This window comes from Balaenoptera ricei, chromosome 16, assembly GCF_028023285.1.
Source record: "Balaenoptera ricei isolate mBalRic1 chromosome 16, mBalRic1.hap2, whole genome shotgun sequence".
NCBI lineage: Eukaryota > Metazoa > Chordata > Mammalia > Artiodactyla > Balaenopteridae > Balaenoptera > Balaenoptera ricei.
In genome coordinates this window covers 119,741,838-119,767,881 of record NC_082654.1, presented here as the reverse complement: position 1 = coordinate 119,767,881, position 26,044 = coordinate 119,741,838, and the positions used below count along the sequence as shown (strand labels likewise).

Here is a 26,044-nt window from a genome sequence, read left to right as displayed (position 1 = left end):
CCTGGAAGCCAAAGCCCTATGTCCACCATTCCATGTACTCTAGAGCACATCCCACACACCTCTACCAGCAGACGTACTGGGGTTTGGTTGACTATGTGGTATGATGAACTTAACATCCCCCCTGGCCCTGCTTTGGCAGCTACGTGGAATAAAGAGGAGGTACCAGGAGTGGTCGTGGTTAGACCATCCTCTAATGATAAACAGAACCTCTAGAAAATTTCCAAGACAAAGCAGTCCTCCAAGCGAGATCTCTGAAGGTGAAGGTCTTCTACGGAAACAGCAATGTACAAGAAGCACAACTCCTTTGCCACTCGGCTTCAGTTAAAGAGAAACATCTGCCTTGTTATCATTTGGGAGGTGGGTGGGCACCGCAGGCAGGCAGGGGAAGCCTGAATGTGGACAGGGGCCAGGAACAAAGCCATCAGATCATCGAAATCCACTGAGACCATGAAACCTACTTTGGCAAGGAAAAAATGTTTACTCACTTACAAATTCCCATGATCTTTAGCAAAACAACTGCCTTTCCTTTCATTTCCAGCAAAACATGTGATGTTTAGAGGGGAACAGGCTGTGTCGTCCAGCTCGTCCTTTACACTTCAAAATAATTTTATAGGTCCTGAGTTTTCTTTCATAAAACGTCAAGGTTTCATCCCCTCTTCTGTTTCCCTCCCTCCCTTTGCTTTTTCTCCTTTTGTCTATAATGTCATTATTTCACCCCACAGGAAAACGGAAAGTTCAGGGCAGAGTCAGAAAAGCGTCTTTAAAACATACTGTAAAAAGTAGAAAACTATTCTTTTCCATTAAGGTTCCAGTAAGAGCCCCAGAGCCTTAGGAAAACGGTTCCTTTATTATTCAAAGAGGAAGATGGGTTTAGATGACTACGTACAAGTTGTCTGAGGCCTAAGACTCCAACAGAAACAATAGAGAATCTTCATTTATCAAGAGAATTAAAAAAAAAAAAAAAATCAAGTGAATACAAAATTTTTTCTGAGCCCAGCAAGTGGGCTGTTACTACTGGATTTTATAGATGGGACAAGTGAGGGGGCCTTACGTCACTTGCCCAGAGCACAGCAAATCAGACGGTTGAGCCTTGATTAAACCGGGGCTATGTGCCTATAAGCCTGGCACTCTTTTTATTCAATACTATACCACGTTACCCCCCAGCCCCTCAGCAGAGGCTATGTCTTAATATTGATGTAGCCAACTTCTCCCCGAGGATCAGGGTTCACGGTGTTCTCCATGTGGACCAAACACCAAGATGACGGTCCATCTCATCTCTGTTCTGTTCGGGTGATTTACCACATCCTTCCTTTAACCCCATCCCACTCCTTGGTCAAGAAGCCCATGCACACACGCACACGTGCACACACCATCTGCCAAGGAACTTAGAAGCATGACTTCTTATGTCTCTCTGCAATTCAAAACTCAAACCAAAATAAACCATACTTTTATTAATTTTTTAACCAACCATATCTTCATCCATTTAGCCTCACCCACTTTTAAAAACTGATTTCATCTCATTTACGTTGGGTCTGCCTCACATCTCTGATAGAAGCCAATACCTTAAAGTTATCCATTTATCTACCATACTGCGGGTGCCTCTGTTTGGATTTAGCTGTCAACACCTCACACATGTGAAATCAATTTGTGTGATATTAATGTAAACATTGTGCATTACAAACTGGTGGACATTTTATTGTTCTAACAGGAAAAACAGACAAAATGTTTGCAGGTGTGTGTTTTCTCTACAGCACAGACAATAACACACTATAAATGACAGTACGTGTTTTACAAAAGGATCATCACATTACAAAAAGAGGTAAAAGTAAGGTGGGGGGCTGTCAGAGAATGTCTTATGCTAGCAGATTCTGACAGGACAGTGGGGGGCGGGAATTATAGGTAGGGTAAAGATTTTTATGAAAAAAAATTGCCATTCATAATGTCACTTTCCCCTCATTGTTATTATAACCTCGTTTCCTAATTGCATGTGCAAGACAACCAGTTTTCATAATGCTTTAGTGCGGAGTCCATTGCTTTAGTTTTAAAAATAGTCCACTCTCTTGTGCTAAGAAAACAGCACACTGCCTTTCAGAGCATTGTAACTGACAAGATGGAAGAATGCGGGCAGGATGCTGAGGCTGAAGCTTTTCAATCACCTAACATTAATACGATTCAATTTATGCTTATGTCATAGGTTTAGACATTGTGCTGCAGTGTAAGCAAGGAAGGGACTTGAATAAAATACACTGAAGAAAGCAGATGGTATGCTATCAAAACCCTTCAAGCCTAAAATAACCTTTCCCAAGTAAGGAGAATAGTTAATTAAAACCAGGATATATCTACTCTATGCTGAATATCTCAATGTAAATAAAAATCAAAATGACACTACTGTCATGTGGGACTAAATGATGAAATTTCATCTATTCTCTTTTTCCTTCATAGTTTCTAATCAAACTTTTCATTAACCAGCTTCATAAAATTCCATGGAGAATTTATTTACAGGGACTCGTTGCAGATTTAAAAGCCTTACTTTTATTGTTCAATTAAATTTGTTATTCAGTGGACGACATTAAAACAATGGGAAAGGGGTGGGGTGTCTGAGCAGTTGGGTAAGGTGGTCACACGAGCAAAGTCCATTTTCGGAGATGAACCTGGGGAATGGGAGTAAGCTGGATGGCACACAGAGGAAACGAGGGGACATCCCTGCTCGAGAAAGCAAGCCCAGATCCGTTCCAAAGCCACGGCCTGGGTTTGTCCCAGCCCGGGTCCACCGACTCACATTCATGTCCTACTGGTAGAGGGGGCATCAGGCCATTTATAAATCCCACCCAGAGAGCATGGCCTCCTGAGGGTGATGACTAAGGGCAAACAAATCTAAGAGAGACCAACAGCTGACCCAGGGCAAAGGCAGCCATTCCTAATGGAGTCTGGACCTGAATTTTAAATGATCTAGGTATTTCTAAAACTTTTCTAATAACCTCTCTCCCTATTTTTACTTTTTAAAAATTTTAATTGGAGTATAGTTGATTTACAACGTGGTGTTAGTTTCAGGCATACAGCAAAGTGAATCAGTTATGCATATACATGTATCCACTCTTTTTTTTTTTTTTTTTAAGATTCTTTTCCCATATAGGCCATTACAGAGTGTTGAGTAGAGTTCCCTGTGCTATACAGCAGGTTCTTATTAGTTATCTATTTTACATATAGCAGTGTGTATACGTCAATCCCAATCTCCCAATTTATCCCTCCCCTTCCCGCCGCTTCTCCCTATTTTTAAAAACCAGATCCAGCTCTGCCTTTTCCATGAGGCTTTCCCTGAACCCTCCCCATGATATGACCATCTTTTCCAGCCAGGCCATCTCCTGCATGCCCCCAGCTCGCTGTGAAATGCCTACTGCACGTGCCTTCTACAGCACTCACCCAATACTTCATCACTGACTTTCCTGTAACATGAGTTAACCTTTCAGGTGCGTTAATCCTGTCTTCCCCAATTAGATTTTAAATCCTCAAAACAAGCAAGGACTGTGTTTTATTTATCTTTGGAACACCCCCCTCCCACCCTCACTCCGTAACGCCATTTAATAAAAGAAAGCAAAAGATATATTAGTTAATAAAATAAACATTATTTAATCATAGGAAAGCAGACACTGTCCTTTCGAGAAGGACCTTGGAGGTATTTTATGGCAATTTATGAATTTCATGTGTCAAAGGCGTAGCTGCTAAATGCTATGCACTCTTTGCCATCAGCTCCACCATTCATCCACCTGGTGATATGGCTAATAAAATTTGATTTTTACAGCCTAGGCATACTGTTACCTAAATTACATTTGACCAATTACTGAAGTCACCAAACGTGTGGTACAGAATATATACTGTGCAGAAAATTCATCTGTGGGCCCCCCGGCACTCGCGGTAATCTGACAGAAGTGTTTCAGTCATCTGGCAGTGTTTAATATTAGGAACATTTGTTTAATGCCAGTCACTAATTAAATTTATGTTCTTCCACCAACTGTTGGTTGGAGAAATCCAACCCCGCGTTTCAACAAACCCTTTAACCCATGTTGATTTCAAATATAACCAGTTGGAGGTTTAAAAGGAATTTCTCTGGAAATTGAGATGTATGACCAGAAGTGCAAGGTGGGGGAGGGATGTTGGTGAACGTGTTCAAATTGGGTCAGAATAAGCTTTTTTTCTGTTCACTTACTAAAATGAAACCCTGTAAGAAGTCCCAACTATTTGAAGTATAAACTTAACTAAAAAAATCTGATATTCTAATTTTTAGACTAGCCATCTAGAAGCTCTTTAAAGGTACCTTTATTTCAAAAGAAAGCTTCCACTTTAAGAGGCTGGAGAAGAAAAACAGCATTAAAATTAGCTATACCAGAAGAAAATTCCGGAAAACATTCAAAAGTCAGATGCTTGTGTTTGTGAGAACATTTAAAACTAATTTAGTAACTCTTAAACAACCATTGTGATCGCTGTTAAACTGGAACTTCTATTACCTATTCTAGATACAACAGCTTTGAAACTCCATGACTAATAACTCTTAAATTAGCCAAAAAGGTTAAAACATTTTTTCATTATATTACACGTGAAACTTTAATTTTGAAAACTCTTAAATGAGGGAAAGCATTTTTTCAGTTCTATTTTGTTTCAGGAATTTAGAGACCTCTTGAGCAGCAAGCAGGACAGAGAAACCCTTTGTCCTGGGAGTAGGGGCTAGAGATGAAAAACTCAAAAGAGAAGTATTGAAAAGGGAAGATTTATGAATGTTGATCTGAAAAGAGAGTGTGTTTTAAAAATGTATTAGATACATTCATCTACTTAAATAAAAAGGTTATTTGAACATTAAGAACGATAAGAAAATCATAACTTGCATAAACACTATTACTCTCTTATAGACCGATAAGCCAGAGTTGTGAAAGGCACCTGGAAAAAGTTTGTAACAACAAAAAAAGTCATGTCTAATAAACTTAGGTCCCCTTCCTCTCTTTTCTCCCTTCGTTCTTGGATCAAGATGAGCCGTCTGGTCACCCTACCCTCATCTGTCCACACACCTACTACTTACAATACCCCCGCAGCAGCTCCAGGGCTGCTGGAGTCGTGAACAATCAGACTGGAGAGGCCACCGTGGACCCCCAAACCACAGTGAGGCCTGTAACGGCTGAGCAGAATAATCTGAACCTGAATAATCCCCAAAATTAGGCATCCTCGGAAAGACATTACCCAACAGAATCAAGGAATGTTCTGCCCCAAGGGACCCCGTCATACTCTCTAGGCCAGGGGTCTCCACTGCGTCTGCACCCAGATACCCACATGGGGGCCAGCGCGGCTCAGTCATCACCCCGCTCACTCTACGGTGGTGATTCCCAGAGAAGGGAGAGGGTGAGAGTTGGGGGTGCCTTTGCCTCTGTAAGTATAGGAACTGCCAGGCGACACGTGTACTAAGATGACGCGCCCCCAGGGCATTCTGATGTCCCGGCCCAGCCTATTGAGAACCACGGATATGATCCAATCTCTTCAAGAAGGAGATGAGAAAGTGAAGATGTGAGAGATGTGATTTTATCTTGCCTCCAGTCTTTCAGGGCATCATGAAAGGTCTCCTAAACTTAGGATGTGATCTCTTCTCTTCCTTCCTTTCTATCTACAGAGATCTCATGACCAATCAGCTGAACAGAGATGCAGATACAGATATGTGTGCACATACCCATCTTTGATGGGCACAGTGTATAAAGATATATGTATATGACAAAATTAAGGGGCATGGGGATCTATTATCTATCTATATCTATCTATCTGTCTATATCTATTTACCTTATGATACTGAAGTAGTTAAACTGGTGTGTTTTTTTTTAAACTGGCGAATTTTTATAGCTCCTTATACCACTGAAAAGGAAGTGATCAGTTAAATGAAAAAAATCAGTATCTGAATAGCGGAACCCTTTTAAGAAGCAACTAGCATAAAAGCTTCCTGTCCTATGAAGTCCAATTTCAAGGTTGACCAAGCAACTCCAGACTCTGTCTTGAACAACAAATTCTAAAGAATAATCCTGGGCCCTGGTACACACAGGCTGCCAAGGTGGCAATGACGTCTTATGCCGCAATCACTGGGGGGAGGGGAGGGGTGGGTGGCACACAGGGCTTGTCAAAGTAAGCCCCGTTCCCCATCGCTGCTCTTCACAAGAACTGAAAACAGCCAAACACACACGCACAAGTTTCATGTAGGAAAAAAAAAAAAAAAGACTCACCAAACTCATCGCATATGCTCTCATTTTCTATGAGAGTTGGGTGGTCAAAGGTGTCCCGACAGTACAGGATCTGAGGGTTCTTGCTGACCACTGCGATGCCCCCCAGGGCCAACGCAAACTGGTCCGTGAGAATGGAAGACGGCTTATCCTGGATGCGTTTCAGCATCGAGCGGTAGCGGCAGTACTGAGGGTAGCTGAGAACTATCACGTTCGTTTCTTCCTCGTCCTCCCCTAGACAAACGAGAAAACACTTCCATTACCCTTTTCCCTCCAACAGAGAACTGTCGTGGCCCTGGCATCATTTCAATGAGCACCTCTGGTTTTGTACTAAAAACAGAGTCTTCAAAAAGACTCTTGCATCAGTTTATCTTCAGCACAGTTCGGCTACTGCCAGCATCCTCTCAGCACCATCACCCCTCCAGCTCCATGAAAAAGCCTCAGGCAGAGAAAAGGAAAAGAGTGGGATGGATAACCCCACAGACACATTAAGCAATGTTTAGGTCACCGGCAAGCAGCAGAACCAGAAAACTGTCTTGAAAGAATCTGATGTGTATATATATTTTAAGCATTAAAGGCATCACCGTAGGAAAAAAATTAGAATTTTGTTGAGCTTCTTTATACTTCTTTCCACAGTTTGGTATTGCTTTTATTTTGGATTATGTCATCTTTCAGCGCTTAAAGCCCCTGTAAAGGTCATCTGGCCCCAGAGCGATGTCTGTGGGTCTGAAGAGCATCGTCATCTGCTCTGGTGGTTGTTAGTTTTGCTCAATGAATATTTCTCATTCTCTCTATGGTCCTGTGGAAAGGCCGTACTTCCCTGCCCATTTAGAACAAACGGCTGTGTGACTCGTTCTGGCCAATGAAATATGGCAGTAGTGGGCGGCTACTTTAAGAGCCAGTGTACCATGGACCACACTCTCTCCCTCCCTTTGTTCTGGACATCTGTAATGTTTCAGACAGTGGCTACTCTGCCAGTCTTGGTCTTGAGTGAGGATAACACAGAGCAAAGCCCCTGGTTGGTCCTAAATGGATGTATAAATGTAAGCACTTGTTGTTTCAAGTGAGACTGTGATTTGGAGGTTGTTTTTGCAGCGTGATCTATCTCAATGTGACTGATACATCCACCTTCCCCGCCCTCCCACCAACCCATACCCCCTATCTTCTAACGTTTCTCAAATCCATCTGGTAACTTAGCACAACGCAGAGGACCACACTGAGAGGACCCCCCAGGCATCTCTGTGAGAGCTCCATCAGAACCAACTTAACTCAGGAGAACGTTTCAGCAACTTTAATGAAACTCCCTCTTACAATGATCTTAATGCTTATTTACACCTCACCATATTAAGCGCTCATTTACAAAACCCAGATTCTGCGTGGATGAATCCTTCCTTCATCTTAAGCTTGAGAAATGGCACCCCCTCCCTTTGTTATCCTGCCACCTGCAAAACATCAAGCTGAATTTAGGCTCCATGACCCAGTTTGCCATCACTCTCTATAACCACATCATCAGGGCGTTTGTAAGCAATTCCCAGATATGTCAGTTGCTTATCCAAAGGGAAAACACTCAATATTTCAAGCCTTTACCATGCTGCAGGGAACTGCACAAAACAGTTGTTAAGGATACCAACACTGTCGTGGCCATCTGGTAACCAGTGGGAGACGAATGAGTAAGGACGGAACGTAATGATGGGACATAACCAGTACCAAAGGAAGGTGTGCATGTGACCTTTTCAGATAGGAGGCCATTACCCAGATGTATTTCTAATTATGTTCACTTAGTTCCTCAGGCTGGAGGCTTCTTCGAGAATGGAGACGTTTAGCTGCTTTCCAGATGACATCTTTTAACGGTTTACGTTGCTTAGACTCCTGCCTGGCTTGTGGGTAGCCACTTCATCAGCTGGCACACTTAATTAAAAGGAAATATGTCTACACTGAAAGCAAGTCCCCAGTGAAAAGTAGTTCCGAGATGCTGATCTATGTCCCAAGACATGCCAATTTGAGATTTTTACAGTAGATCAAGACACTAGTTCACACTTTGGGTTCAAATCTGTGCTTTCTAGAGAGTTAAAGCAAAAAAATGTTTGAGTGGAAATATCTACCTAACATCATCAGAACTCCAGAGTGTCTAAGTACTATTGGAAGAAGCAGCCCATAATGTGTCAATTGCATCATTACACTCTATTTGTCCAGGATGACCAAGATTTCTCCAAGATCGTCCAAGATGAGAGACAGGGGTATAAACATGAACCCTCAGGACTTATTTCAGCATGCTCAGCCCCTAATGCCATCTCCTGTACATAGTAAATACTGTTCAAATATCCGTTGATTCCAAATCTCTTGGCTTTCTGTAATGGGTGGGGGGTGGCAGGAAGCTGTACTAGTTTCTCCAAGAATTCTTGAATGAAATGGAGAAAGTCATGCTTCTCAGGCTGAATAAAGGTGAAAAAAATGAATGCTTCAGAGTTAGTTTTATAGCAGAAGATGTCACCTGGACTCATGGGACCACCTCACTTCCTTCCTATCCCTTCATTCTCCTTCTGTTTTTCTCTGACCATTTTTCATGATGATGCCATCTCTAGTTTCTTCTTAATTTTCTATTCTGGATGAAATCAGCCCCCTGGCTACGTTCTGTGCTTAGAAATAACTTTTTTTTTTACTCCACCTCATCCTTCAACCATTTATCCCTCTTTCATCATGCAGTTTCTAAAACACTAACCAAAACATGTGGTCCTTCTCTTTCTGATGGAAAAAAAATGGCAAATTCCCTCTGACCCCAAGTCATGGAAACACATGCTATGATGTCCATTCATTCTGGAGATAGTATCTCTAAGAATGTTCCCAGGACCGCCTGCATCAGAATCATATAGCAGGGTGTAAAGAGGCAGACTCTGGGGCCCCAATGAGAACCTCTGACTCAGAATCCCTAAGGTTGGGGCCCAGAAATTTATATTTTTAACAAGCTCCCAGGTAGTTCATGCACATTAAACTTTGAAAACACTACCTGAGTTTTACTTACAGTTATTTATTCAGTTGGGCTTTGATCTCTCTCCTCTCTCTCTCTCCATATATACATTTTTTTTCTTTTTTTCCTGTTTTTAGGTATATGCTTCTATCCAAAACCCCAATGTACCTGAAACAGAATACAGGACCAAATTCCCTTCTCCTTGCCACTTTCCCAGGACTGTTACAGGTATCACAGAAGACAGCAAATGTAAAAAAGCTCTCTTAACCAAAAATATGAGGAACTGAGGAACTGTTTTCTTGTTTAGGAAGCAGAGCAAAAACACTAGTGCAATTTCTGGTGCTAATAAAAAAACAATAAAAGTTACAAAGGCCTTTCACATAGCATATCTTTTGTTTGTTTGTTTCTCACAACAACCCTATTAGCATGACAACCTGTTTATTAATATTCTCTGACTTAGAGATGGGAAAGTTGAGGTTCAGACACCCAAGTGACTAGTCCAGGATCTCAAAGAACTAGAAAGTGATGGAGGTGAGACTATAACCCAATCTTTTAACTCCAAGTTTGATGAGCTTTTCATTATGACAAAATGTCACTAATAATAATAATAATAATAACAACATTCCTTAGGGTAATATCTTGATTTCTTTTCCCATATGTGTGTGGCTGAAATAAAATATTTTTCCTTTGACATATGATTATTATTGTTGTTGTTATTGCTGTGGAAGAGATTTAACTAATTTACAGTATTAGGGATGAGGATGGTGGTCTTGATCAAGTAAAATAGGAGACATCCGTTTCATCAAGAACTGTTGAATTCAGCCAGTTATAAGCCAGAATTCTTCTACTCTGGTTAAGTTGACATGTCCTTATTTTGGAACACTGAAATTCCCATTGTAACGATTTAACATTATTGACACACCTTTCATGTTTATCAACTTTCTACTTTCTATCCACATGATAGGAAATAAAGTCAACTCTAGGCTGTGCAAGCCTAGAACTCCTGCCCCTCACTGAGAGGTTAGAGGCATAGCTGGGACCTGGTCTAAGGTGGCAGTGCTTACTGATTCCAAAAAAAAAAAAAATAATTATAACTTTGTTGCTTATTAGCAGAACCATCCATTTGGACCAGAATTTTGGCACTGTTTGGACAGAGGCAAATTTCCAACCTTTCAACTAGATATTCCCAGAGGAGCTGCCTTTAATATTTACAAAAGCAGAGAAAGTCCATGAGACCCTCAGGACTCCTGTGAAGAGGTTAACAAGCATTCTAGGTGAGAGTCAGGAGAAAATCCAGAGTAAAGGTGAGATCTGGAAGAACCAACAATTCATCTAGGTCAAAGTTTCCCTGAGTGAAGATACCCTGGATCTCTTCTTTGGAGTTTAGGCAGAAGTTTCTTGAACCGAAGAGACTTTTTTTTTTTTTTTTTTCAAGACAAAGTGTGGTCACCTTAATATGAAAGGTATGTACAAGAGAGTACAAAACTGAGTTTGGAAGAGCTTTCCAGGTCTAAAATTCTATGATCCTATAACTTCCTCCTAAGCCTTTGCATTAACTTCTTCCTGATACAGCTACAAAAATATTAAATTGTTCAACAGCTGTCATATTTTATTTTGCCCTAGTACATTAAGAAACAAATAAAGCCAAACAACCTTTCAAGAATTCTTAAATTCCTCAGCTACTTCTTTCCTCCTATGCATTTCATACACACACAAACAAATACTCCTATGCAAAGTTACGCATGAAACAAGGGCTGACAGTAAACACTGTGTAGGACATCTCCCCCTGCCCAATTCATAATAGGTCTAGCAGATAAATCTAAGAATGAATAAAGAGTGGATAAATTGCACATTTGTTTAGCAAGAGACAAACAACGTGTTCCTGGAACAAAGATTTTCTTTCAGCCACACCCACATAGGAAAAGAAATCAAAGTATTACCCTAAGGAATCTTTCTCCAACACACTCTAGTTGGTTGGGTTATATACACATTACTTGATTTCTGTCAACAGAAAATGACCAGCAATAAATTACTGGTACCAAAGACTGAAATTTCAAACCATAATTATGATATTCTATTAAAACGTCATCCTGTTCCTCAAGTCCCCCTCCACCAAAAAAAAAGTGTGCCTATTTTAAAATGAAATATTCAAAGGGAATAAGAGTCCCCAAATTACTAAACCTTATTTCAACTTCAGTGAAAAGAACTTTGCCTATTAAAAGTTAATACCTAAAGTACACTGCTTGTAATGCTCAACCAAAATTACTCTAATCCTGCACTTATATCATAATTACACGTTTTGTTAACCTCTCTCAATGTCAATTTTTCACTTATTTATATGTTTTCAAAGTCCAAAACAGAATTCCACTGAGAAACTGTAATTATAACGTGAGACTCCACCCAAGCTTTTCAAACAGTAACTGTATACCATTGCTTTAATCCTCAGCGTTGGGCTGGGAGCGGGGAGAAGGTGGGGGGAGATGGTAAGAGCAGGCATTCATTCTGAATAGCACGTTGCTCAAGTCGTCTTTGTAAAAAGAGAGATGCATGAAATAGCAAACACAATGAATTAATGGAGCATTGACTTTCAAATATCCATAATGCTATTTTTTTTAAATAGATAATGGTGGCCAAATGCACAGAAGGCTGAAAACATAAATTCCGGAGAAGAAATTTGCTTTTATCTCTTACACAACAATTTAGAAATGTAACTTTCTTTTTCATTCTGTGGGGAGGAGGGAAGGCTTGTTTCGGAAACATCACACTATTATGCTTACTGAAAACCACTATAATCTATTTCTAACATCACAGTAAGCTTAAAAAAAAAAAAAAAAAAAAAACTTAAAAAAACCCTCGCACCAGGATTTTATAGAGCCTGGTGGAAAAAGTATGCATGTTCCTTCCTGCACCTAATTACCTCAACTGAAAAATCTGCCAAGTATTTTGCCCTTTAGTTCTCTTAATCGTATTAGGGCAAATGCATTTGGATGCCAATAGAAACAAACATTTAAAGATTTTCACTTAAAAGATTCCAAACATGTATGAAGGTTATGTTTGAGACACAATGTCCCTAGTCCTTCAAAGATGATATACAGTGTTCTTTTTTTTTCCCCAAGCAAATATGAATTTGCTCATGTTATAAAACTTGATGTCTAGTTTTGAGACAATTTAAGTAAAATAATGTCAATATGAGAGGCTCTTACAATGATTTATGCTTCTTTCTGTTACTTTATTACATTAGACATTCCTTTCTCAAAGCTTTATACTTTTCACTGTGCTCCTAGCAACGACCCAAGGCAAAGCATCAACTTTATATACCTGGCACCATTCCAATTCTTACTGCTATTGACAATTATATTGAAGTTTCCACTTAATTGCTACTCTGTTGTGACACTGAATATTTGTCATAATTAGGCATTTCCTATTTTTCGTCCATTCATTTTTGATTATTACTGAAAATGAAATTTTTTTATTCCAGAAAACCTAAGCATGAAAATTCTACAGATAAGAGTAGCTACAGCTGTTACTATCATTACCAACATTGTAACATGCAGCAAAAAAAAAAAAAAAAAGAAAAGAATATAATTTCTCGGAAGGTAATTTTCCTTTCAGTCTAAGTGCTCTTATTCATCTTACAGTTACTCAATGATTTCCTGTTCTAATTACAGGACATTATACAGAAAGACGTTTGTAAAAGGAAAATGCAGCAGTGCATATGACTTAAAGGGCCTGAATTGGTTGAAAGTGTTTAAAATTCACAGTTGTACATTAACTTTATCAATTCCTGATTACAATTCTGTGTAAACGTGTAATGTGTCCCTACATCTCTCATAAGGCAGTCAACCTAGTACCCAAAGTTAGTACACATCAAAGGGGAAAATACAGTTGCAGTTAAACTGACGTTGAAGAGTTGGGGTCGAGGAAGATCAGTTTTTTGGTTTTTTTTCTCACCAAAGCTGTTAAATTGGAGGCACGCCAAGATAAGGAGTGGAAAATATTAATAATAAAAATAAATTAAATGCCTGAATAAAAGGGAGAGAGAACAAGATTCCATCCAGAATAGAAATGAAAAGGCCACAAACTATTTCATAAAAACATACTGTGACGTAAATTGCACATCAGTATTGCACTGCTGTGGTTATTTTGAGAAATGGTTTGTACTGTAAGTCAGCTGGTGCTGCCCCACCCTTAATGATTTTGTAAGTCTCTACACAGTAAGCAAGTGGGGCAGCCCTGAGATTGCTAAGACAGAAAACAGAGCTAGCCAAACAGAACTGACAATAAAAAGATAATGTACTTTTAACATAACAGAACAAGAAGATTGGTTTTATTAACTAAAAAAAACCCTACTTTAAATGGTCCCCAGCTTGCCATTTGTTTTGATAAATGGAAAGACAGATCTTCCCAGGATAGGCAACAAAAACACCACTGGAGAACTTATAAAAAGAGAATATGGGAAAATATGTCAGTGCATGGTTACAAACAGAACAAAGAATATTTCAAATGTAAAACCCAGGGTTTTAACCAGCTGTTTCCAAAAGCAAGCCACTTCAAATGGATGGATACACAAATATAAAAATACGTGTTAATATGTTAATATCAGCTTTTGCCCTACTACTGCTTCATCACTCAAAAAAAGAAAACAGAAAGCTAAACTAAAACCAAGCACTGCCATCACACTTCAAGGAACAAATGAACCTACTAGGAGGCAAAGCCAGCTCCACCACCAAGGGTCCCCCAAATGGTCACTGAATTCTAAGCTGCATTCAAGAGCCATATTAGATTTGTTCTAGAGAATTTTGTGTCTGATTCCCACATGGCTCAATTCAGCCAAATTTAAATGTCATACAAGACAGGGATTATGCAACAGGTGTATCTACTGGTGAGACCACATGGCTAGAATGACACATAGGTAAAAGTGGTGACCACATTTGGGGTGTGATTCTAAGGGGTCTGATTTACCATAACCTGCCTCCCTTTCACAGGATTAACTGTTAAGCTACAGTCAACCATTCACTTTTAGTATCGGTGAGTTTCAGTGTCTGAAGAAGAAAATATAAAGAACCCTTGAGACCCCCTAGGAGCCAGATCTTAGTCAAAATTTCTCCTACTCTAAAATTATGTCAAAGAGATTAATTTATCCATTTATTTATTTACTAGTGACCCAGGTAAGGCTATTATATTGGATTTGAACTTAGTTCAACTCAACCCTCTCTTGTTTTACAGGAAGCTACTACTAAGATCCAGTTAGCCCCTCTGGTACCATGACAAAGTTGCTATAAGAGAAGGAAACTTGACCATCATTAGCACAACTGGTCTTAAAAATCATATTAACTTCTGCCATCTTTCCCCTTAAAATATCTACACAGCTTTTTATTCTTATTTTGTAGCTTATGTCTGCCATCGTTGCGAGAGTCACAATTCCATTTCTGCAGCAGCCATGTAAGCCTTTGACATTTGAGAGACCCTTCTGAACCCCCAAACTCATGAATAAACCTAATTAAGGTGTGATACTGGACAGATCAATAGCTAAATGATTAACTTCCACACATTAGTCTCTCAGCATGTAAGATCTGAATTTGTGCCTTAACAAAATGACATCACTATTTGTCATGACTTTCATGGACATGATTATTTCACTAGTCAGCACTGATCAAGCTAAATCTCATCATTTCCAACATGGTTTGTATCAGGGGGAAAAATCTGTGTGTGTGGAGAACTAAACACCAAATGATGCAAGACTGATTAATATTGATTACCTAGTGCTCAGCATTTTGAAGGCATTCTATATATATATATATATATATATATATATATATATATATATATATATATATATATATACACATATGCCTACATATATGTGTGTGTGTATATATACACTACATAACAGAATATATATCTGGAAATAATATTATGTCATGGTATGGCTACTTTCATTAAAACTGTGTGGTCATTAAAAATACTAAAATCAAATAACATTTCAGGTCATGCAAAGATGCTTCTGTTATAATCAGTGAAAATAAGAAAGGCAAGAAATAATATATTCAGCCCCTTGTCTTTTGTTTAATAGCATTACTGAGATATAATTCACATACTAGATAATTCATCCATTTAAAATGCACAAGCTTTTAGTATATTCACAGAGTTATGCATCTATCACTACAGTCAAATTTAGAACATTTTCATTATCCCAAAAGAAACCCTAAACCCCCTCACTCCCACATCTCTTTGCCCCTCATCAGTCCTAGGCAACCACTAATCTACTTTCTGTCTCTATAGATTTGCCTATTCTGGACATTTAATATAAATGGAATCATACAATATGCGGTTCTTTTTGACTGGCTCCTCTCACTTAGCATAATGTTTTCAAGGTTCATACATATTGTAGAGTGTATCAGTATTTCATTTCCTTTTACTGCTAAATAATATTCCATTGTATGGACATACCACACTTTATTTATCCATTCCATCAAGAGATGAGACGTTTGGGTTGTTTCCACTTTTTGGCTATTATGGATAATGCTGCTATCAACATTTGAGTAAAAGTTTTTGGGTGGATATATGTTTTCATTTCTCTTGTGCATATACCTAGGAATGGAATTGATGGATCATATGGTAATTCTGTGTTTGCCCTTTTGAGGAACTGTCAGACTGTTTTCCAATGTGGCTGCACCATTTTACATTCTCTCCAATAGTGTATGAGGTTTCTGATACCTGCACATCCTCGCTAACACTTGTTATTATTTGTCTTTTTGATAGCCATCCTAGAAGGTGTGACGTGGTATCCCATGTTGTCTTGTTTAATGCTTAAAAATCACTAATAGTGGGGTTCAGCTAGGTTATGAGAGTATCTGGGATTCTTATTTTCTCCTTTGTTTGCCTGCATTTTAACTGTGCAATATTTTTTTAAAGATGTGGACATCTGGCAAATTTATATGGAATTTCAAGAGATCTCAAGTAGTTAATCTTAAGAAAGAACAAAGCTGGAGGACTTACACTTTCCTATTTCAAAACTTACTACAAAGCTACAGTAATCAAAGCAGTGTGGTAATGGCATAAGGGTCAAATGTGATTGACAGAATAGGGAGTCCAGAAATAAACTTTCAAATGTGTCAACAAGGGTGCCAAGATCATTCAATGGGGAAAGGACAGTCTTTTCAACAAATGGTGTCGGGAAAACTAAATATTGATAGGAAAAGAATGCATTGGAACCCTTACCTCATACCACATATAAAAATTAGCTTAAAATTGATCAAAGACTCAAATTTAAGAGCTAAAACTACAAAACACAGGAGGAATCTTCATGACCTAGGATTTCACAATGGTTTCTTAAGCATGACACCAAAAGTGCAGGCAACAACAAGAACAAAAAAATAGATAAATTGGACTTCATCAAGATTTAAAACTTCTGTGCACCAAAGGACACTATCAAGAAAGTGAAAAGACAATGCTCAGAAGGGGAGAAAATGTTTGCAAATCATATATCAAATAAAGGATTAATATCCAGAATATACAAATAGCTCCTACAACAAAAAGACAAACAACCCAACTTAAAAGGACTTGAATTGATGTTTCTCCAAAGAAGTTATACAAATGACACATGAAAAAAATGCTCAATATCATTAGTCACTAGGGAAATGCAAATCAAAACCATAATGAGATACTACTTCACACCTACTGGGATGGCTATTACTTTAAAAATAAATAAAAACAATAAACTCCAAGTGTTGGTGAGGATGTGGAGAAATTGGAACCCTCATATATTGCTGGTGAGAATGTAAAATGGTTGTAGCTGCAGTGGAAAATAGTCTGGAAGTTGCTTAAAAAGTTACATATTGAATTACCATATGACCTAGTAATTCCACTCCTAGGTATATACCCCAAAGAATTGAAAACAAGAACTCAAACAGATACCTGTACATCAGTGTAACAGCAGCATTATTCACAAGAGCCAAAAAGTAGAAACAACTCAAGTGTCCAGTAACAGATGAACAAATAAACAATGTGGTTATGCATACAATGGAATATTATTCAGCCATAAAAAGGAATGAAGTTCTGATACATAGTACAATATGGATGAACTCTGAAAACATTATGCTAGTGAAATAAGCCAGACAAAGGACAAATAATGTATGATTCTATTTATATGAAGTATCTAGAATAGGCAAATTCTTACAGAGAGTAGAACAGAGGTTGCCAGGGGCTGGGGCTGAGGATAGAGGCAGGGAATAAGGAGTTATTGCTTAATGGGTAAAGAGTTTCTGTTTAGGATGATGAAAAAGCTGGAAATAGATACTGGTAATGGTTACACAAGACTGGGAATGTACTTAATGCCACTGAATTGTATGCTTAAAAATGGCTACAACAGTAAATGTTATGTACATGTGTTTTACACAATTTAAAAAAAGAGGGGGCTATCTGGCAAGGGTTATATTTTCTATGTGGATGCCTTCTTAATTGCTTCTTGAAAGAAAAAGAGGTGTCTCTTCAACCAGTCACTAAAATATAAACTCCTGGAGGGCACAGAATCAGTGTCCTAGTTTCTTGTTATCCCTCCTAGACCTTTGAAGGACCACTGACAAATCCAATTGCCTACAGAGAGTATTGCAGTCAACATCTGAACCTTCTGTCAAACAGTAAGAGCAGTCATGTCACTAGTTCACTCTAGGCTCTGGACCAGCAGCTCTTCCCAAAAGGCTCAAAGGATGTGGAGAAAGTTATCCACCAAACAGTGCTTTAGTCATTGGCTGGCATTAGATGATGGGGACTGAGGTTGGGCAGTCATCTCATTTTTGTGACTTTTTAAAAAATAATTGCACCGCTTGAGGAGTGTGTGGACCACCCTCAAAGAGCTGAGCCATCTCCAAACAACAGCATTGACTTCTGAGAGCTCACATCCTCATGTGACAAGAGTTGCTTGGATGCATTGTTTTCTTGCATATTATCACAGGCCTTCTGGAGTGGCTTAACAAGGAGGGCAAAGGCTTCTTTCTTCTACCAGTGGCTCATCATGAATCAGGGGACTTCAAACTGGTGAACCCCTGGACCCAACCTGCATAGGCATGGGACAGATGCTCAACATCTGTGTCACTCACTACTCCACTCATCTGCCTGAGAGTGAGCCTGCACTCAATACAGCCAATCTCCTTTACCCATCTACTACCCCTTAGTCGTCTTAAGATCACTAAAGAGACAAATCAAAATACTGGTTTTGGAGAAACCTCCTTTATTGATATATTAAGGCACCATAAACCATGGGCTTTGATCTTTCTCTTTTTTTATATATTTCCGTTAAAGGAGACGCTTGGCAGTAGTAACAGAGTACTTTGGCTGGAATGTTCTGCAAGGTTACCAGATTTTTAAAAATAAACTGCATAAAACCTAAGGATAAAAATTTTACATGATTTATATCAGAACTCTTGTACTTTAATAAATACAGACTTTAACACTTCAGATATTATCAAATGATATATAATATTTATTCTAATTATAGTAAATCACCATCTTATTTCATTCCATATCATGTTTAACATTTTCTACTGCCTATTAACAAAAAATTCATGCAGGGCTTCCCTGCTGGTGCAGTGGTTGAGAATCGGCCTGCCAATGCAGGAGACACGGGTTCGAGCCCTGGTCTGGGAAGATCCCACATGTCGTGGAGCGGCTGGGCCCGTGAGCCACAGCTACTGAGCCTGCGTGTCTGGAGCCTGTGCTCCGCAACAAGAGAGGCCGGGATAGTGAGAGGCCCGCGCACCGCGATGAAGAGTGGCCCCCACTCGCCGCAACTAGAGAAAGCCCGCGCACAGAAACGAAGACACAACTCAGCCAAAAATAAATAAATAAATAAATAAAACTAAAAAAAAAAAATTCATTCAAATTTATGATAAAAATATAAATGTCCACTTAAAATTGGAAAAAGGCAAATATATGGTTTTTGAAAAACCTTTTACAGCAGGATTATTCAATAGAAACAATGTGAGCCAAGTATGTCATTAACATTAAAAAAATGAAGAAGCAAACAGGTGAAATTTTAATAATCTATTTTATCTTTTATAGCTCTAGTTTTTTTTACTACTAAAAGTAATAATTCAATGGACATTTTTGTCTCCCCCCTTTAACTGAGATATAATTGACAAGGCTCTTTGGTGGGGTTAATGGTCGACTCCGGGAGGGCTCATGCCAAGGGGTATTTCCCAGAACTTCTGCTGCCAGTGTCCTTGTCCCCGCAGTGAGCCACAGCCACCCCCCACCTCTGCAGGAGACCCTCTAACACTAGCAGCCGTGTGGCTGACAAGGTCTTGGTGCTTCAGCTGGGTGTCAGGCCTGTGCCTCTGAGGTGGGAGAGCCGAGTTCAGGACATTGGTCCGCCAGAGACCTCTCAGCTCCACGTAATATCAAACAGCGAAAGCTCTCCCAGAGATCTCCAGCTCAATGCTAAGACCCAGCCCCACTCAACGACCAGCAAGCTCCAGTGCTGGACACCCTATGCCAAACAACTAGCAAGATAGGAACACAACCCCACCCATTAGCAGAGAGGCTGCCTAAAATCATAATAAGACCACAGACACCCCGAAACACACCACCAGACGCAGTCCTACCCACCAGAAAGACAAGATCCAGCCTCATCCACCAGAACACAGGCACCAGTCCCCTCGACCAGGAAGCCTACACAACCCACTGAACCAATCTTAGCCACTGGGGGCAAACACCAAAAACAACGGGAACTATGAGCCTGCAGTCTGCAAAAAGGAGATTCCCAAACACAGTAAGTTAAGCAAAATGAGAAGACAGAGAAACACACAGCAGATGAAGAAGCAAGGTAAAAACCCACCAGACCAAACAAAAGAAGAGGAAATAGGCATTCTACCTGAAAAAGAATTCAGAGTAATGATAGTAAAGATGATCCAAAATCTTGGAAATAGAATGGAGAAAATACAAGAAACGTTTAACAAGGACCTAGAAGAACTAAAGAGCAAACAAACAATGATGAACAACACAATAATTGAAATTAAAAATTCTCCAGAAGGAATCAATAGCAGAATAACTGAGGCAGAAGACCGGATAAGTGACCTGGAAGATAAGATAGTGGAAATAACTACCGCAGAACAGAATAAAGAAAAAAGAATGAAAAGAATTGAGGACAGTCTCAGAGACCTCTGGGACAACATTAAACGCACCAACATTAGAATTATAGGTGTCCCAGAAGAAGAAGAGAAAAAGAAAGGGACTGAGAAAATATTTGAAGAGATTATAGTTGAAAACTTCCCTAACATGGGAAAGGAAATAGTCAATCAAGTCCAGGAAGCGCAGAGAGTCCCATACAGGATAAATCTAAGGAGAAACACGCCAAGACACATATTAATCAAACTATCGAAAATTAAATACAAAGAAAAAATATTAAAAGCAGCAAGGGAAAACAACAAATAACATATAAGGGAGTCCCCATAAGGTTAACAGCTGATCTTTTAGCAGAAACTCTGCAAGCCAGAAGAGAGTGGCAGGACATATTTAAAGTGATGAAAGGGAAAAACCTACAACCAAACTTACTCTACCCAGCAAGAATCTCATTCAGATTTGATGGAGAAATTAAAACCTTTACAGACAAGCAAAAGCTAAGAGAATTCAGCACCACCAAACCAGCTTTACAACAAATGCTAAAGGAACTTATCTAGGCAGGAAACACAAGAGAAGGAAAAGACTTACAAAAACAAACCCAAAACAATTAAGAAAATGGTAATAGGAACATACATATCGATAACTACCTTAAATGTAAATGGATTAAATGCTCCAACCAAAAGACACAGACTGGCTGAATGGATACAAAAACAAGACCCATATATACGCTGTCTACAAGAGACATTTCAGACATAGGGACACATACAGACTGAAAGTGAGGGGATGGAAAAAGATATTCCATGCAAATGGAAATCAAAAGAAAGCGGGAGTAGCAATTCTCATATCAGACAAAATAGACTTTAAAATAAAGACTATTACAAGAGACAGAGAAGGATACTACATAATGATCAAGGGATCAATCCAAGAAGAAGATATAACAACTGTAAATATTTATGCACCCAACATAGGAGCACCTCAATACGTAAGGCAAATGCTAACAGCCATGAAAGGGGAAATCGACAGTAACACAATCATAGTAGGGGACTTTAACACCCCACTTTCACCAATGGACAGATCATCCAAAATGAAAATAAGTAAGGAAACACAAGCTTTAAATGATACATTAAACAAGATGGACTTAATTGATATTTATAGGACATTCCATCCAAAAACAACAGAATACACTTTCTTCTCAGGTGCTCATGGAACATTCTCCAGGACAGATCATATCCTGGGTCACTAATCAAGCCTTGGTAAGTTTAAGAAAACTGAAATCGTATCAAGTATCTTTTCCGACCACAATGCTATGAGACTAGATATCAATTACAGGAAAAAATCTGTAAAAAATACAAACACAAGGAGGCTAAACAATACACTACTTAATAACCAAGAGATCACTGAAGAAACCAAAAAGGAAATCAGAAAATACCTAGAAACAAATGACAATGAAAACATGAAGACCCAAAACCTATGGGATACAGTGAAAGCAGTTCTAAGAGGGAAGTTTATAGCGATACAATCCTACCTCAAGAAACAAGAAACATCTCAAACAAACAACCTAACCTTACACCTAAAGCAATTAGAGAAAGAAGAACAAAAAAAAACCCAAAGTAAGCAGAAGGAAAGAAATCATAAAGATCAGATCAGAAATAAATGAAAAAGAAATGAAGGAAACAATAGCAAAGATCAATAAAACTAAAAGCTGGTTCTTTGAGAAGATAAACAAAATTGATAAACCATTAGCCAGACTCATCAAGAAAAAAAGGGAGAAGACTCAAATCAATAGAATTAGAAATGAAAAAGGAGAACTAACAACTGACACTGCAGAAATATGAAGGATCATGAGAGATTACTACAAACAACTATATGCCAATAAAATGGACAACCTGGAAGAAATGGACAAATTCTTAGAAAAGCACAACCTGCCGAGACTGAACCAGGAAGAAATAGAAAATATAAACAGACCAATCACAAGCACTGAAATTGAGACTGTGATTAAAAGTCTTCCAACAAACAAAAGCCCAGGACCAGATGGCTTCACAGGCGAATTCTATCAAACATTTAGAGAAGAACTAACACCTATCCTTCCCAAACTCTTCCAAAATATAGCAGAGGGAGGAACACTCCCAAACTCATTCTACGAGGTCACCAGCACCCTGATACCAAAACCAGACAAAGATGTCACAAAGAAAGAAAATTACAGGCCAATATCACTGATGAACACAGATGCAAAAATCTTCAACAAAATATTAGCAAACAGAATCCAACAGCACATTAAAAGGGTCATACACCAGGATCAAGTGGGGTTTATCCCAGGAATGCAAGGATTCTTCAATATACGCAAATCAATCAATGTGATACAACATATTAACAAACTGAAGGAGAAAAACCATATGATCATCGCAATAGATGCAGAAAAAGCTTTTGACAAAATCCAACACCCATTTATGATAAAAACCCTCCAGAATGTAGGCATAGAGGGAACTTTCCTCAACATAATAAAGGCCATATATGACAAACCCACAGCCAACATCATTCTCAATGGTGAAAAAGTGAAACCATCTCCACCAAGATCAGGAACAAGACAAGGTTGTCCACTCTCACCACTATTATTCAATATAGTTTTGGAAGTTTTAGCCACAGCAATCAGAGAAGAAAAAGAAATAGAAGGAATCCAAATTGGAAAAGGAGATGTAAAGCTGTCACTGTTTGCAGATGACATGATACTATACATAGAGAATCCTAAAGATGCTACCAGAAAACTACTAGAGCTAATCAATGAATTTGGTAGAGTAGCAGGATACAAAATCAATGCACAGAAATCTCTTGCATTCCTATACACTAATGATGAAAAATCTGAAAGAGAAATTAAGGAAACACTCCCATTTACCATTGCAACAAAAAGAATCAAATACCAATACCTAGGAATAAACCTACCTAAGGAGACAAAAGACCTGAATGCAGAAAACTATACGACACTGATGAAAGAAATTAAAGATGATACAAACAGATGGAAAGACATACCATGTTCTTGGATTGGAAAAATCAACACTGTGAAAATGACTATACTACCCAAAGCAATCTACAGATTCAATGCAATCCCTATCAAACTACCAATGGCTTTTTTCACAGAACTAGAACAAAAAATTTCGCAATTTGTATGGAAACACAAAAGACCCCAAATAGCCAAAGCAATCTTGAGAAAGAAAAACGGAGCTGGAGGAATCAGGCTCCTGGGCTTCAGACTATACTACAAAGCTACAGTAATCAAGACAGTATGGTACTGGCACAAAAACATAAATATACATCAATGGAACAGGACAGAAAGCACAGAGATAAACCCACGCACCTATGGTCACCTTATTTTTGCTAAAGGAGGCAAGAATATACAATGGAGAAAAGACAGCCTCTTCAATAAGTGGTGCTGGGAAAACTGGACAGCTACATGTAAAAGAATGAAATGAGAACACTCCCTAACACCATACACAAAAATAAACTCAAAATGGATTAAAGACCTAAATGTAAGGCCAGACACTATCAAACACTTAGAGGAAAACATAAGCAGAACACTCTATGACATAAATCTCAGCAAGATCCTTTTTGACCCACCTCCTAGAGAAATGGAATAAAAACAAAGGTAAACAAATGGGACCTAATGAAACTTAAAAGCTTTTGCACAGCAAAGGAAACCATAAACAAGACAAAAAGACAACCTTCAGAATGGGAGAAAATATTTGCAAATGAAGCAACTGACAAAGGATTAATCTCCAAAATTTACAAGCAGCTCAATATCAAAGAAACAAAAATCCCAATCCAAAAATGAGCAGAAGACCTAAATAGACATTTCTCCAAAGAAGATATACAGATTGCCAACAAACACATGAGAGGATATTCAACATCACTAATCATTAGAGAAATGCAAATCAAAACTACAATGAGGTATCCTCACGCCAGTCAAAATGGCCATCATCAAAAAATCTACAAACAATAAATACTGGAGAGGGTGTGGAGAAAAGGGAACCCTCTTGCACTGTTGGTGGGAATGTAAATTGATACAGCCACTATGGAGAACAGTATGGAGGTTCCTTAAAAAACTAAAAATAGAACTACCATACGACCCAGCAATCCCACTACTGGGCATATACCCTGAGAAAACCATAATTCAAAAAGAGTCATGTACCACTATGTCCATTGCAATTCTATTTACAATAGCCAGGACATGGAAGCAATCTAAGTGTTCACTGACAGACGAATGGATAAAGAAGATGTGGCACATATATACAATGGAATATTACTCAGCCATGAAAATAAATGAAATTGACTTATTTGTAGTGAGGTGTATGGACCTAGAGTCTGTCACAGAGAGTGAAGTAAGTCAGAAAGAGAAAAACAAATACTGTATGCTAACACATATATATATGGAATCTAAAAAAAGAAAAGGTTCCAAAGAACCTAGGGGCAGGACAGGAATAAAGACACAGATGTAGAGAATGGACTTGAGGACACGGGGAGGGGGAAGGGTAAGCTGGGACGAAGTGAGAGAGTCGCATGGACATATATACACTACCAAATGTAAAATAGATAGCTAGCGGGAAACAGCCACATAGCACAGGGAGATCAGCTCGGTGCTTTGTGACCACCTACAGGGGTGGGATAGGACAGTGGGAGGGAGATGCAAGAGGGAGGAGATATGGGGACATATGTATATGTATAGCTGATTCACTTTGCTATAAAACAGAAACTAACATACCACTGTAAAGCAATTATACTCTAATAAAGATGTTTAAAAAAAAAAGCAATAGACTCAGTCAAGAGTCAGAAAAGGGGGCTTCCCTGGTGGCGCAGTGGTTGAGAATCTGCCTGCCAATGCAGGGGACACGGGTTCGAGCCCTGGTCTGGGAAGATCCCACATGCCGCGGAGCAACTAAGCCCGTGAGCCACAACTACTGAGCCTGCGCGTCTGGAGCCTGTGTTCCGCAACGGGAGAGGCCGCGACAGTGAGAGGCCCGCGCACCGCAATGAAGAGTGGCCCCCGCTCGCCGCAACTGGAGAAAGCCCTCGCACAGAAATGAAGACCCAACACAGCCAAAAATAAATAAATAAATAAATAAATTAAAAAAAAAAAAAAAAAGAGTCAGAAAAGGAAAAAATAAAATAAAATGACTTTTTGTATGGTTTGGTCACTAAAAAAAAAAAAAAAATTGACATATAACATAATTTAGGGTGTACAACATAATGACAATATACATAGAATGAAAACATTTTGTCTTATGTCATGGCATAAGTGCAAGTGTTTCTCTAGGGTACTTTTGTTTTTAATTAGTTTATCTAAATACATCATAAACATTATCTCAATGCATGAGCAATATAAAGAATTACTAATGAGATATTTTACATTATTTTTTCATATTAAGTTTTAAAAATCTGTATTTTACATTTACAGCATCTCAATTAGTACAAGCCACATTTCAGGGCTTTATAGCCACACGGAGCTCGTGGCTGGCATATTGGACGGCACAGCTTTAGAGAGTCCACTGGGAAAGAAATGTGAAGACCACTGTGTCAGACACCTCAGGCCTAAAAAGGCAGCTGGGACAACCGGGGCTGTTCTGGGTACCTGGTGCAGTCCTCACGGTGCCTTTCAGTCCTGGACTCCAGGACCCTACCATCTTAAGTAAAAAGGTTCAGAAACCCAGCTGGGAGAAGAGAGCAAAAC

The 26,044-nt window shown here is 38.9% G+C and overlaps 1 protein-coding gene across 1 annotated transcript in view; it reads right to left on the bottom strand.

Moving 5' to 3' along the window:
* ARID5B (AT-rich interaction domain 5B) overlaps positions 1 to 26,044 on the bottom strand; it is a 188,628-nt gene that overhangs the window by 90,068 nt on the left and 72,516 nt on the right. The window contains exon 4 of the mRNA XM_059899412.1: positions 6,249 to 6,479. Within this exon, the coding sequence (XP_059755395.1) occupies positions 6,249 to 6,479 (231 nt within the window). The remainder of the gene's footprint in view (positions 1 to 6,248; positions 6,480 to 26,044) is intronic.